The sequence below is a fragment of the Mus caroli genome, chromosome 1 (genome assembly GCF_900094665.2).
Source record: "Mus caroli chromosome 1, CAROLI_EIJ_v1.1, whole genome shotgun sequence".
Lineage (NCBI taxonomy): Eukaryota > Metazoa > Chordata > Mammalia > Rodentia > Muridae > Mus > Mus caroli.
The window spans coordinates 179666783-179681586 of record NC_034570.1 but is presented as its reverse complement, the minus strand read 5'-3'; the positions used below and the strand labels follow the sequence as shown (position 1 = coordinate 179681586).

The 14804-nt window shown below is 49.5% G+C and overlaps 1 protein-coding gene across 3 annotated transcripts in view; it reads right to left on the bottom strand.

Moving 5' to 3' along the window:
- Nucleotides 1-472: 472 nt before the first annotated feature.
- The window catches only part of Ptpn14 (protein tyrosine phosphatase non-receptor type 14), a 149223-nt gene continuing 134891 nt past the window's right edge, over nt 473-14804 (bottom strand). For all 3 annotated transcript variants that reach the window (XM_029477885.1, XM_029477888.1, XM_029477889.1), the window contains exons 17-19: nt 12974-13208; nt 10762-10925; nt 473-7292 (exon numbers count right to left, since the gene is read on the bottom strand). In XM_029477885.1, the coding sequence (XP_029333745.1) occupies nt 7164-7292; nt 10762-10925; nt 12974-13208 (528 nt within the window). In that variant the 3' untranslated portion in view covers nt 473-7163. The remainder of the gene's footprint in view (nt 7293-10761; nt 10926-12973; nt 13209-14804) is intronic.

Here is a 14804-nt window from a genome sequence, read left to right as displayed (position 1 = left end):
AAACAAAACAAAAAAGGCCAGGTGAAAATAAATAACATCAGGAGAAAATAAAGACAGGTTTTCCTAGAGGTCTTTGCCTATAAAACCCATCTTAAAGTAAGAGATGATAAGGCTGGGAAGATAGCCCCGTCAGTAATGTGTTGGCCTCGTGAGCGTGAAGCCCTGAGTTTGAACTCAGGAACTCGGCTTGGTGGCACGTGTGTAAACCCAGTGGAAGAGACAAGATATCCCCAGGCTTGCTTGGATCAGAAGTCCCAAGCCAGTGAGAAACCCTGTTCAAAACAATGAAAGAGGGGAATGGTTCCTGAGGAACAATACGCATGGTTGACCTCTGTCTCTACAGGCATGTACACACATGTGAATGCACACCCACACATGTGCACCCACACAAGCGGGCACATACAGAATAGGGGAAGCCAGTGAATTCAACTAGTGCAGGTGTGTTACAAAAACACAGGTATTTTCTCTCAAAACAAGGTTTATTGCATGTAGAAATCAATAGATATCTTTTACCAAAAACAAAAGGGGGTTAGAGTAAAGATCTCACATTTGTAAAGGCACATAGGAGACATTTTACAGCAATGACAAGGACAGAGACAACCAATACCTAAGTAAGACTTTGTAGAGAGAGGGAACAGTGCAACAGAATACTGTCAAAAGTCGGCACCCTACACCTCAGAGCTGTGTGAGGCTGGCGAGCGGAAGCTTGTTACCGAGAGACAACAGCCCATGGGACAGTGTGCATAGCTTTATTTAGGGCATTTAATGTTATTCACGTGACAGAGAGTCTCTGCCAAAGCAGTCAACGTGATCATCGGTAACTTAGGAAGGAATGTCCTCTGTCTCCTCTGTCCTTCCCCTGCCCTTAGGTGCAGTTTGCTAGGAGAGAGGTTTGACAGCCATCTCTGCCGAGGACAGAGCAGCTGCCACAGGCTGGGTGCTGAGTCCCAACCTGGAATGCTTTATATTTTCTTATTTATTTATTTTACCATTTACAATGTAGTGGGTGCTAGCCCATGTCCAGGCCAGCCCACAAAAGCCAACCACGTCTGGCATAGCACTGCATTCCAGCCATGATGGCTGAGGTCTGAGGGCTTCTGTGGGCTGACCCAAGAACCCTAAAAAAAAAAGCTGGTTTCTAAGCTGGGGGTGGGGGTGTCTATGCATCATTTCAAAATAAAACTATTAAATGTCAATTATTTTGGAGGAAACCAAAACTCCTGACATCGGACAGAAGCAATCAAAAGCAAGCATCAAAATACTGAACTAAGTGACTGACTAGTGAAGCAAACTAGCCAGTTATTATGTAACACGTCACAAAAGGTTACACTTTCAATAGTCATCTGCATATGTAACCTCCCCCAGGGAACCCTCAGCCAGGTCAGCTGACCACCAAGGGACATCATCTCTAAGGAAGTGTGAGCTTGTATCTAAAAGAATGGTTACAGAATTTTAGGACTACCAATAGTGGCAAGGAACTTCAAAGGAAATTGCAATAAAACTTTACAGCCTTTGAGTCTAAAAAAATGGCTCCAAAGGACAGTTTTCAGTTCAATGCTGAAGGTATTTATTAGCCAACACTGCACTGAAGGAGGCTGGAGCCCCAAAGAAATTCCGAGAACGCCAAGCGCGAGCCACCTGGCTACACTCGGCATTCCTGAAGGTTTAGTGGAGGTCCCACCCCAAGGCTCGGAAAAAAACCATCTAAAACAGCCTCTCCCCTCTCAGCTTTCTACCCAAAAGAGTTTGTGTCCCTAAAGGTAGAGGTTGGGGAAGAAAAAATAAAGAAGGCAGGGGGTTGAATAGATAGCTTACTATGCATTAGCTATCCATCACAGCAGTGTGGGGCTCCCTGGGAAGCCCTGAGGTGCACCTGTCCCACAGCTGACCAGGGAGACTGAAGCGAACAGTCCAGCAAGCCAGAAGTAGGTAGACTGCAGGTCACCACAGCGCTCTCCTCACCCCAAATCCTGCTAGGGGCACCTGAAAACAAACAGGAAGCCTGCTGCCCTCATTTCTATTCACACTAATAGCCGTCATTTTTTTTTTCCTTTCTTCTGGTACTGAGGGACAGTGTTGCCCCTTAGGACAGGAGGGAGGCCTTGTTGTGAGAAGCCTTCTACATGATTCATCTTGGACACTCATTTCCCAGATCCCATCCCACACCCCCGGAAACCACGGAAACATTCTTTCTTAAGAATTCCTCTGTGGACATTTTAGAGAGGTTTAAGACCATGGTCCTTTGCCAGATTTGACTTTTATAGGAGCTTCGTGGACAGGTAGGGTAAAATTTAAAAAGTGAGCTTCAGAGAGCTGGTCTGGAAAGCAAGTGAGCAAGGAAGGAAAGCTGGCGGCACTCTGGTGGACAAAGTGACCTGGAATGCAGACAGTGACGCCACCCGGGGCACCACCTCGTCCCCGCACAAGGACGCTCATGGCCGCTGCACAGCCCCGAGTTTGGCACTCACAGGCAAGAGAGACTGCGAGTGCTGAGCATGGGAGGAGCAGGCATGGGCAGAACTCTCTGCTCACAAGCATGCAGTACCAGGCGAGGAGTCCCCAGAGCAAAGACCCCACGTCACAACCCAATACAGGGAGCAGGAAAGGAGCCCAGGAGAAGTAGATCTCAAGGCTGGAGCACAGTCTTCCTGGGCGTTGCATCATAGTTTCCAATTCTGACATTGTGGCAGGGTTCAAAAAATTTATATGCCCAAAAAATTTTGGGTAAGAAATTCAGGGGTGATCTAACCTCTCTCTACTGTCCTTGGACAAGCTCTGAGTGCTTTTAGTGAATGATGGTCCTGCTGGCAAGAGTGTAGCCCAAGAGTCACTTTCTGTGCAACAGTTAACCATATTTAGGCTGGCATTTGCTCCAACCCCTGCCAGACAACCAAATGCCCTTTAATTTATCTCTAAAATGAGGAGGCTGAACCCAGCTCCAAACGGCAAGAACCGATCTCCAAACAGCAGCGCACTATCCATCCATGAGATTGAAGGGTGCCAGACCCCCAGTGCCCAGTGATGAACAGGCTAACGGGAACACGTCAGCGAGAGCCCGAGAAAGGTGATGTACCGTACTAAACGGCAAAGGTTACGAAGGACTGGACACACCCGGTGAAAACACTCACTTCCCCGAAGGTTATAATGGAAATGCAAAAGCTGAGAACAGGAAAGAGAGGATGAATGTGGACAAGCTGCTGGACAGTGTCCCAGCTCCCGTAGAATAACTGACATCTGGATAAGCTGGGTTGGCAGCATGTGCTGAGCACACCCTCATATTTCCCCAGACATGTGGGTACTACATTCAGCAGATGTCCCCGGAAAGGTGATTTGCCACCGAAGGACACAGAAGCGAGGTGAAGGCCAGTATGCTCAGACTGTAGTAACCCTCCGGGGCTAACTGTGACTGAGTCCACCCTCCAGGGTCAACGCATCAAGTTGTAGGTCATCGGGGGATGTGCCGTTCCCATGGAAGGCTCAAAGCTCTCTGCTAGAGTGAGCCGGAGCTGCCACTCGAGGAGAGAGAACATTGAATGAGAACCTGGTTGCTGGCTGCCTGGCTAGAGCGTTGACAAGAAGCAGCAGCGACAGAATCTTTGGTAAATGCAGAAGCTGAGGGCCACACGGCAGTGACCAGGCACTCCGTGGACAGCTCATTCCTAATACTGAGACAAAATGAATAAATTATTACAAACAGGGGTCAGGGCTAATCATGTTCGTTGAGTTTATTCTAGAATGACCTGGTATTCTTCCCCTCTCCACCTCCAGTAACTGGCACATCTTCTCCAAACATTAATCAATAAACTAAATTCACTCTCTCCATCAGACATGCCACTAAAGAGGGGAGAGCCTAAATGGCTCATGGATAATCAGGCCAGCCTGAGCTTCAAGGGAATGACAGAAGACTACATAGCGACACATCTGTCATCCCAGCCTATCAGCAATCAGGGGCACCTCCCAGCTTGACCAGATACAAGGCCAGCACAGCGAGGTAGCAGGGTCACAAAGAACCAGTAATGTGTCCACTAGCTTAGTTGTAGAAAAGACAAATGGCGGGCGTTACATCCTGCCTGAACTGGGGAAGAAACAGTTATTACGTATTCAGTGAGTCTGGAAATGCACTGCAGGTCAATCTACGTTAAACTAGAAAAGACACAGGAAAATGCTGATGGACAGGAGGTAGCTGCTGAAAGTGGAAGCTGAGAGAGGGCCGGGTATGGCTTGCTTAGAAGCTGGTGGTTGTGTCCCATGAGGACCATGTCCTGAAGCAGAGGTAGCTGAGAGAGCCCAAGACTGCGATGGGTGTTGGGGGGAACGGGATGACAGCTTGCTTCTAACCGTGAGTAATCCCTTTCTCATAACAGTACAAGTCTCCCAAAGTAAACACATTAAATCAAAGCTTATTACACGATACAGTCCACGTGAGATGCCCTCAGCCTCCCTAGCATCTGCGGCTCATCTCCAAGCGATCAGAGGAACCCACTAGCCTTCACCTCCATAAAGCGACCTACATGCCTGTTTGCCTGTTTTCTCCTCTTACTTCTTACTGAAAAAGGAGAATATGAGGATGTGCAGCCCCCTGACCCCTGGGATTCCACCTGAAGTGACTGCAGAGCCACCTAAGACCAGTCACAGCCCAGCTAGAAACTCCGCAGCTTCACCTTTAACACAACTCACGATCTCAGGGATGAAGACACCATGTTAAGCAGCCAGGATACAGAGACCCCTGAACCAGGACAAAGGTGGACGTAGGCTGATGAGTGTAAGTAAAAGAGTGTGGTACCACTGGGAAAACCTCCAAACCAGGGCCAGCGAGCAAGCAGTCCACTGCTCTGCTGTGAGATGGGATGACTTACTGGCTCCCGTTTTAATTTTGCCCCTCCTTCAAATCCAAACTGCAGCAATGGGCCCTGACAACTCCAGCTCTGGCCCCCATGCATCACAGGAAATCTTTCCAAAAGGCCTAACCAGATAACTAATTTAATACACTTTGCTTCAAGGTTTATTCCTTGGCTCACTTCCCAGATAGAAAGCATCTCTGGGCAATCATTATGCAGATGCCACTTTTTATGCCTGATGATAATTTAACCAGAGATCCACCGGGACTTCCTGGGGACGGGAAAGGAATTCGGAATGCTACTGAAGAACCAGAAGCAACGGTGTCTGAGAATGGAACACATACGTACTCGGGACACTTAATGTTCTCCTTTAGGTCTCACCATGTGTTCACTAGGAAGCTGGGTAGCCAACTGACATCTTCCCTCACCTTGTTCTGCTAACACAGGGTAGAAACAGCCCCCCACCCCCACCCCCGTGACCAGTGCAAAGGGGCATCATATCTCCTTGCTGCCCAAGGGAGATACATTCTGACCGACTACAGCTCAGAGACAACAGGAGAGGATCAGCAGCGTTCTTCATTGCATAAAGAAACCGTAAGTGGGACCGAATCTAAAGGGGAAACATCATCAAAGGAGTACACCAGATCCACAAGGCTTGCACACTTAGACTCCTTGATTCAATTTGCATGGCGGAAGGGAGGGTGGAAGCACCTCTTCTACAGATTCTGAACCCACAGATGCTGTATCAACATCAGCACCAACACCACCCCTGCCCAGTGTGAAGACAGCTTGGCTCATCTTCCAGAGGAGTTCATGGGGATTTTGCTGTCATAAGCATTCACTAGGGGGTGGAGACAGACGCCACAGACACACACTTTCTGTTTGGTCTTTTTCAGCTCAGGAAATAGGGAAAATGTAACTGTGGAGGAAGACCTGACACATTCAGTTCCACAAACTCACAGTTTAGAAAATTATACTCTGAGCAAAATTAGACATAAGCAGGAAACTGGGCTTCAAATCGAACATGGTTGATATCATCACTGACCAGGCTGGGCTACGCAGGAAAGGGAGGCGCTGGAAGGTTTTGTAGTAGACAGTCTCAGCATTCATAACAAGGGGCCATGGTGGCCCATGTGTGGTGGGACACACCTGACATCCGAGCACGTGGGAGGGGAAGATGTGAAAAATTAGGAGCCGTCCTCTACACAGCAAATTCAAGATCACCCAGGAGCTCTGCCTCAGGACAACAAGGAAGCTCCAAGAAGAACCAACTCAGCCCTCATTAGCTACATCCTAAAACCAAGCAGCACACAGTGAGTTGGACACAGCTGTGTACCTCCCGGGCAGGGCCCTACTAAGTGCCTGACAGCTCCCCAATGTGAGTTTCCTTAAGACCCTTCTAACAACTTAAGAACAGATAGGAAGATGGAATGTACCTGAACTTCATCTTCTACGTCACCATCCACCACACACGCAACATAGCGAAGAGTCCACACCGAAGCTACACCCAACTCCATTCCCACCCTGGTGGGTTATCTTCTCACAATCAGAATCAGGCAGAGGGCTGAGCTGTGCAGACCGCCTGGCCCAGGGCCACCAGACTACAGTGTTGTGAGTATACAAGACAAAGCAGCAGATACCCAGCCTGTCATCCATCACTGTATCAGACTTCTGAGCCAGAACAAGGGGTGAGAGAAAGGACAGCAGCGCCCCCATTGACCAAAGACAGCATCACCACCCTTGGAGGCACCATGCTCTCCAGCCAATTCCACCCTTCACCTAGGCTTCCGGAGAAAGATTGCTGAGGGCGAGGACAGACGTGCAGGAGAGACAAGCAAGCACCCAGCAAGGTGCAGGAACCCAGTGTGGGAAGGACTTTCCAGGACCTTGGCTCTCTCCCTTCCAGCTGAGGATGGCTTCTCTCTCTTGCCACTTTTGACTGGAGCATTACCAGTTTGCCTGCAACTGGAGATGCTTTCCCTTTATGCCTCTGTGTCTAAAATGTCCCATGGGGGCCACCACCTTCCCTCCCGGAGGCTAACACTGCAGATCAGTCAACGTGTGGTTCAAATGAGAAGCACTATATTATTGTGGGGCGGGGGCGGGGGAAGGGGGTGCATTATATAATAACTCACAGAACTTATTCCAAAGAGGGAAAAAAATAAATTATCTCATATAAAATAATACATGATGTTTGTGAGTAACTCTGGCTCCTGCCTGCTGCCAGCCATCCGCCTCTGGATGGGGGAGGCAGATGTTGTCGAAGTGGCGCCCCCTGCAGGACAAAGCTGGGTCCCTCCTCCAGAAGCTGCATCCCCGAGGAGATCAAATGAGCCTGGAATTCTGCAGGAACTGGACGAGGACTTGGTAGACGAACTTGTACTGCGCAATGGTCTGGATCATGAACATCCTCTGCTCCCTGAGGAATCGCAGCATCGTGGGCACCTCCACCTTCTGCAAGGGAACAGAAAGGGCACACAGGCTGAGACAGAATGCCTCCCCTGAGATCTCCGCTCTCTGCAGAGAAACCTCTGCCCACTGCGGACAACCAGGAAGGAGGACAACCAGGAAGGAGGCGGAGCTAAGGGTTCTGACCCTCCAGGGCTTTAGAAATCAGCTCTGTGCCAGGGTTGGAGACCCCTGTTCCTGGTGTGGTATCGTTCACCCGTGTTTGTGTGTGTTTACTCGTGTGGGTGAATCTGAAAGCTGTTTGCACTTACAGTGCAAGGTTCTCAAAGCAGTGGACTGTGGCGAATGCCAAATACCCACATCACAGCTACCAGAACCCCATCCTCACCCCACCCCCATCCCCACCTCCTACTACCACAGTGCCCCTGGCATTATGCAGAGCAGGGCAGACATGGTCCTTGACACACCATGAACAGCAGGGAAAGCCATACAGCACTGACACTGCAAAGCAGCCTGGAGACCAACCTTGATCTCACAGCCACCACCTCACAGCGGTGGAATCTCCCCTCACTCCCCCAGATCAACTGCTGTGAGTCACGAGAACGAGATAATGGTCGGGCAAGAGACAGCTCAAGAGGTAGGACTCCACACTCGCCACCAGCTCCGGGCGCCCCCATCGGGTGGCTCACAACCACGGTCAGAGCCGAAGACACTTTCCTCTGGCCTCTGTGGGCGTTGTACTCACACACATGCCTAACCTAGCATCTCCACGTGATTAAAAATATTTTTTTTAAATGAGACAAAAGGGGGGGAAAGTGTGGGGAAAAAGAAAAGCCACTTCTTCGTTGACAAAGATGAACGCTGCTAGAATCACAAACCAAAAATACAAAACACGCAAATCACCTCAGTAATTAGAAAAGGCAGGCTAAGCCGGGCGTGGTGGCGCACGCCTTTAATCCCAGCACTCGGGAGGCAGAGGCAGGCGGATTTCTGATGGCCTGGTCTACAAAGTGAGTTCCAGGACAGCCAGGACTATACAGAGAAACCCTGTCTCAAAAAAAAAAAAAAAAAAAAAAAAAAAAAAAAAAGAAAAAGAAAAAAAGAAAAAGAAAAGGCAGGCTAAGCCGGGATGGGGAAAAAGGAGGCCTAACGGTCTTATATTCATTTGTTAAAAAGTCTTTGTTTAAAGAACAAACTTAATATGTTGGCCCTTCTCCTGAGAGGGAGACAGGAGTGGGAGGAGCCAGGCCTGAAGAACACACGGGGCGGAGCAGCTGGTCTGGTTGCCCCTTGGTCAACAGCAACCCTGGGAAACAAACGGGACAGATAAGGTTGGCTGTGCTAGCGCTGGGGGAAGGAAATGAACTGTGTGAGTCACCTTGCTATCGCTGAATATCAATGGGAACAGAAGTTGTTTTAGGACTGTCCCACACCAGCAAGGAATGTGCTGGCATGCAACTGGGTACTGAAGGAAACACACCACAGCGGGGACTGGGGGCACTGAGCCACGCTGAGCCTGGGGGGGAGCCCACCAGATCCCCGTTGGCTGCATCCCCCAATCCACACCCATTCTGCCCCAGGCTGGCTTTGATGCATGGTGAGCAACGTGATCTCCAGCCTTCCCAGAGGCTGTGGATGGGGCTCCAAAGAGCTAAGGACAGGGCAGTGTTAAATAAAGCTGCTTTTCAAATCTCCGAGTCTACGAGTACACGTACTAACACACTGAAGCATCCATTACACAGAACAAGAGTTCCCTGCTACACGATCTGGAACCTGAACAGCTTGTTGGAAACAGTGTGAAGGCAGGAAGTGACCTCAGAGGAGGAGAGCTTGCTTCCTGCCGTCAGACAGCTGCTTAAAGTTACACAGGACCAGCTACATCACACAATTGCTCTGGGCCTGGCTTTCCTCCTCTGGGCCTGGCTTTCCATAGAGCAGAGGTAAGGATGTCCCTTTATTAACCTTACAGGCTAGGGTTTGGGACCTGGTGTAAGGGTTACATAGCAAGACCCACTAAGAAGCACAAGAAAACACCCAGAACTGGGGGGCGCACAGCTCAGTGGTAGGGAGGGCACTTTCCTGACAGGTGTGAAGTTCTGGGTTAGCTCCCTAGAACTTTCACAAACCAACACACAAAAACGGAGACGCAGAATCCAAAACCACTGCCCCCACCCTGCACACAATCTTATGTGAATGAAAGCAGAGCTGCTGTCGATGGCTCTCACTGTAACTCCAGAGTCTATGGCAGCTCGAGATAACACACTCCTATGTGATTAAAACAAAGAACGGCCAATGCTGGCCCACATAGCCAGCCTGTGTGCTACATACACAATATATTGCCAAGCCAGACAAGGGCAAACGTCCCCAGATGAAAACTATACCTGTTGTGATTATAAAAAGACAAAGAAGTATAAGAATATATTCTATGGGGGTGTGGTGAGGTGTGAGGGAAGGGGTGCCTCGGTGGGACCATGCTGAGGCATCCCTTCCCCCTGAGGGACCAGCCACACGACAGTATAGTCTAGAATAGAGTTTATTCAGGACATGGAGAGGGGAGTTAAGAGGGTGGTAGAGGCAGAGAAAGGCAGAGAGAGGGAGAGAGTAGAGAAGTAGAGGCTGGTCATGACCACGTGGGATGGGGAGTGTGGAGAGAGGGGAAGCAAGAGAGAATCAAGTGGGAAGCAGGAGTAAGAGACAGAAGAGGGGACAAGTAGCCCCTTTTATAGTGGGCCAGGCCTACCTGGCTGTTGCCAGGTAACTGTGGGGGTGGAGTCCAGACAGCATACCAATAATACCATGAGGAGGACAATAACCATGTCCTACAGAGATGCATCCATCATCACACAGGATTCGGGCCAAAGCACATCCCAGAAATGCAGGACACATTGAACTACATGTGCCAGAGCCAGGTGCCACGTCAAACAACCACAACAGAACTCATCTGCCTGCTTCTGGAAGTGAGTGCCCACGGCAGTCAGGTTTGCTGGCTGTTTCTAGAACACCCTCATTTCTTCTTGTATTTAGGAGTCTACACACAGCAGTGAGCAGTAAGAGACAAGGCAAAGCTATAGATTCTGGAGTCCAGCTGGGAGCAACTGGTCAGCGGAGAGGAGTCGACCACAAAGCTGGTAGGAGCATGGTTCTGGTGAGAACTGGTACCAAGATATAGCACTCAGAGAGAGGCCTGGGACTGTGGTTCAGTTGGTAAATTGCTCGCCACAGACGTGTGAGGATCTGAGATAAATGTTTAAAGAACCATAGTTGTGAACAGTAACTGTACATGGTAGTGTGGACTTAATCCCAGCACTGGGAGGTGGAACAGGAGGAGCCCTGGGGCTCACTGGCCAGACAGCCTAGTATCTATTTAGTGACGAGAGATGCCGATGGTACCTAAAGGAGGCCCACTGAGGTTGAACTGTGGCCTCCACACATGCATGCACAGGTCCAAGTTCACTTTCCATCCCATAAAAACCAACACAATCAAAAGGTGGCAAGGGAGAGGCGGACGACTCACTTCGTTATGTTCCAGGCAGTAGATCATGAGCTCGGAAAGAATCAGCACCCCAGTCCTTCCCACCCCCGCGCTGCAGTGAACCACGATGGGGGGGTTCCTGGTCTTGATGCCTTCCAGCACGCTGTTGGTGTGGCGTCGGACTGACTGGATTTCCTCCAAGTAGGCTGCAGGATAAAATGTGAATCTTGTCACCCAAGTGTGTCACATGACTTTGTGTCCAGGGGGGAATGGCGGGGGAGGCACCAGGGCTGAGGGTGACTCTTTTGTTTTCCAGTCATAATAATTTGCAATTCTTATAAGACGCTAATCATTTGGCTGGTAACTGCTGCAACACCCCGAAGCCAGAAGAGACCAGCTGGGAGTCAATTAGTCCACAGGAGAACTTGTTCTTTAAATAGTTCTTTTTAAAAAATTAAATTCTGTTTCCCTCTCTGCAAATCCCCAAGTCCCCCTAGCAGATGATTCTAGACATTACTTACAGTATTTCATACCACTAACAGACTGGGATCAGAGCATCCGCTAAGTCCCCTTGAAATGCCCGCCTGTCAGAGCCAATTCCTGTTGGGGAAAGAGCAGCCACCTGCCCCATCCTCTTTCCCAGCACAGAATCAGTGAATGTCAACGTAGCCTTGAATTCATTTTCAGATGAAAAAAAAAAAAAAACAAGCCTGTGGGTGGAGGGTTCAAGACACGTTCTCACAGCTTCTAGCAGCTGCCCAGCCCAGCACAAAGGTTTGCTTACTGTCCCAAAGGGACACAAAGGAAAAACAGCCTCAGGATCCTGAATGGTTTTTGCCATAATCATGTAACAAGTAAAATAGGTTCTTTGGACTCCAGCAGCCAGCGTTTCCATGGTATCATACAGCATCACTGAGTCAAGACTCTTACAAAATCAACCTTGGGCAACCCACACTCTTTAAAGGGATGCCCTGTGTCCTCCAGTAGCTTAACCGGTCATTCTGACTATACTTCAGAGCGTCTCGTGGGCGCCACCTGTCAGCAGAGCTGTCAATCATCAAGCCAATCTATTTGTATTTACCCAGATTTTCTTCTTAGGGACAACTTTAACAAGTCCACCAGCAGAAGATTCTCTAAATTGAATAATTAGCGCTGCTATGAGGGCGGGAAGTTGTGGAGAGGTCACACCCCACCTCACGGACAGCTGGGATAGACAACTGGTCACTCAGCCTCTCTGGGGCTTTGCATTCTTTGCCCCATCACTGGCCTACTCCGTGCTCTTTGTGCTCCTCAAGGCCCCTCCCCATGTTAGTGGTAAATGTAATCTCTCTGTCAAAGCATCAGGTTTTGTTTTTTTTTTTGGTTTTTTTTTTTTTTTTTGGTTTTTCGAGACAGGGTTTCTCTGTATAGCCCTGGCTGTCCTGGAACTCACTTTGTAGACCAGGCTGGCCTCGAACTCAGAAATCCGCCTGCCTCTGCCTCCCAAGTGCTGGGATTAAAGGCGTGCGCCACCACCGCCCGGCCAGGTTTTGTTTTGTTTTGTTTTCTAGGTCTTTTCTTGTCTCTGTGTTGTGAGCCTTCTCAGACCCTATGGCAGATTCTAAACATATCAAAAATAAACCCAAGGTTCTGATGTTGTCCAACATGCACACAGTGGGACTCTGCGCACAGTGGGTCTCTGCACACAGTGGGTTCTCTTTGGTGCGCACAGTGGGTCTCTGTGGTGCGCACAGTGGGTCTGCACACAGTGGGTCTCTGTGATGTGCACAGTATGTCCACTTGCTGTTGGTTACCTTCCCTGGGCCACTACCTGGTACACATGGCACCCATATAGTCTCATGAATCAGTATCTAAAAATAGCCCTGCCCTGAAAAGAAAAATACACATAATGGATTTGCCTGATACAGGTTCCCCATGCAGGGCAAATCCTACTGCCCTTATGTGTTGATGCCTGCCATCTTTGACTTGGTGTGCAGTCTTCAGGATTCATCCATGTTACAGCATGTTAGACAGTGACTGATTATCGAGACACTAAAAGTCTGGATCCATGCAGAATTAGGTTATCACACTCTTGCAGACTTGCATAAGACGTTAACAGAGCAAGAGACACTTATTGCTCCTCCCTGTCCCATGCAGAGGTGAGGGGACTTCAGTATTATAACACTCAAGTCTCTTAAGAGCAGGCATAGCCACAGTCCACGCAACTGGCAGGCTACCGATGCCTTCGGCAAAATTCAGTCTGGGGAGAACTTACACAAAAATCCTTGGACGTCTTCTGGACAGCCGTGGTGGGGCCAGTCCGTGTACTGCAAGTGCCACACGGTCCTCTCCTGCCCGGACAGCAGGTGCTTCACCTTTAGGCCCGTGGTTGCATAGCAACCAGAATCTGTCCTGAACTTCGTGGTGACCTTGAACTTGCCGTAGGTGGCGGAACTATGCTTGGACCCCAGTTTGGGCCAGTATCGATGGCTTTTGGTCCGTCCACCCTCCTGAATCACACACAAAAGCAAAAGCAGAAACAAGTCAGGGGATGCGCTCTTATCCTACTGAGGTTAGGATCCACGAGCAGGAGCGCGGACAACAATTCCTAAGTCATAGCTCGAAGAAGCGTCTGCTGGGGCGGACCCTTCAGATGTGGGCCCAGGTTGTTACCTGTTACCTTGTGGGGGATTTAGATGGAACACAGTAAGTACAGACGTCCAGAAAAGCCACCAGGTGAGTGAGAACAAGAAAGGCCTGCAGGGTGGCAGGAGAGGAGCAGGTGAGGGGGATGCGGGCTGGGAGGCAGGAAAGGCCTCACCTCCCCACAGGGAGCTTGGGTGTCCGCCCACAGAGAACAGAAGCCACCTAAGGCTTCCAAAAGAGTGGTCGGTACGCAGCACGTTCTGGTGGTCATTCCAGGTGCTGCTTCTCCTGCTGCCGACAGCTCAGGGCTCTTTCTAACACACTGCCCCTGTCACCCAGAGCTGCTCCAGCTTGTTTCAGCTCAACCTACAGCTAAAGCATCGAAGAGCCCCTTAGGTGCCATTTTCCTTCCCAACTTTTAACATCTTTGCTGAGACCACGTACAATCTAACACTTACAAAGCCTTTTTCCCCCCTCTCAACATTGCACAGTTCAGAAATCCCTGGTGTGGGGTGGGAAGCATGGAGGGGCTGGTGGCTGAGTGGGGATGGGTGAAGAGACTGAGTGTAGGAAGATGTAAGGAGCACTGAGCTGTGCAGAGACTCCACCCAGCTGATGGTTAGAGGAGCCCATCTGAGCTAGGATGCACTCAGAGGGTGGGCTGCATCCATAGCAAGCATAAAGCACTGAATTCAATCCATAGGACTGAACAAACCAGGTGAGGTGCTGTGTGCCTGTCATCCTAGCACGTGGGAGGTGGAGACACAGGTTCAAAACTTCAAGGTTAGCCTGAGCTATATAGCAAACAAGTTTGAGGTCAACCTGGGCTACCTGAGATCCTGTCTGAAGGCAGACAACTAAATAATTGACTAAATGAAGGACTTATCAGTGTGCCTGCTTGTAAGGTGACACATCCTTGGGAGGTGGGGGGGTACAAGTCACCCTGTCTGGAACCACTGGGCTTGACTGAGTCTCCCTAGGTCCCCAGTATTTTTTCCTTTTATACCAATTCTGTAAAAGTGGGTTGTTCTGGGGCTGGAGAGATGGCTCAGTGGTTAAGAATACAAGCTGCTCTTCCAGAGGTTCTGAGTTCAAATCCCAGCAACCACATGGTGGCTCACGACCATCTGTATGTGGACATCTAATGCCTTCATACTCAACACATACATACATGCATACATACACACACATTTTTTAAAGTAGGTTGTTCTGAGAATGTAAACATTTATTTATTTTATTTATTTCAGTGTCCAAGTCATTTCTGGATTTTACAAACTGATACAGCCTTGGCTGACCCACGGACCACTAGATTCTGCTTTATTCTGTTGTCTCACCAGCCCTGGAATTTAGTTTCTTGGTGGAAGGTGTGTGTGTGTGTGTGTGTGTGTGTGTGTGAGAGAGAGAGAGAGAGAAAGAGAGAGAGAGAGAGAGAGAGAGAGAGAGAGAGAGAGAGAGAGAGA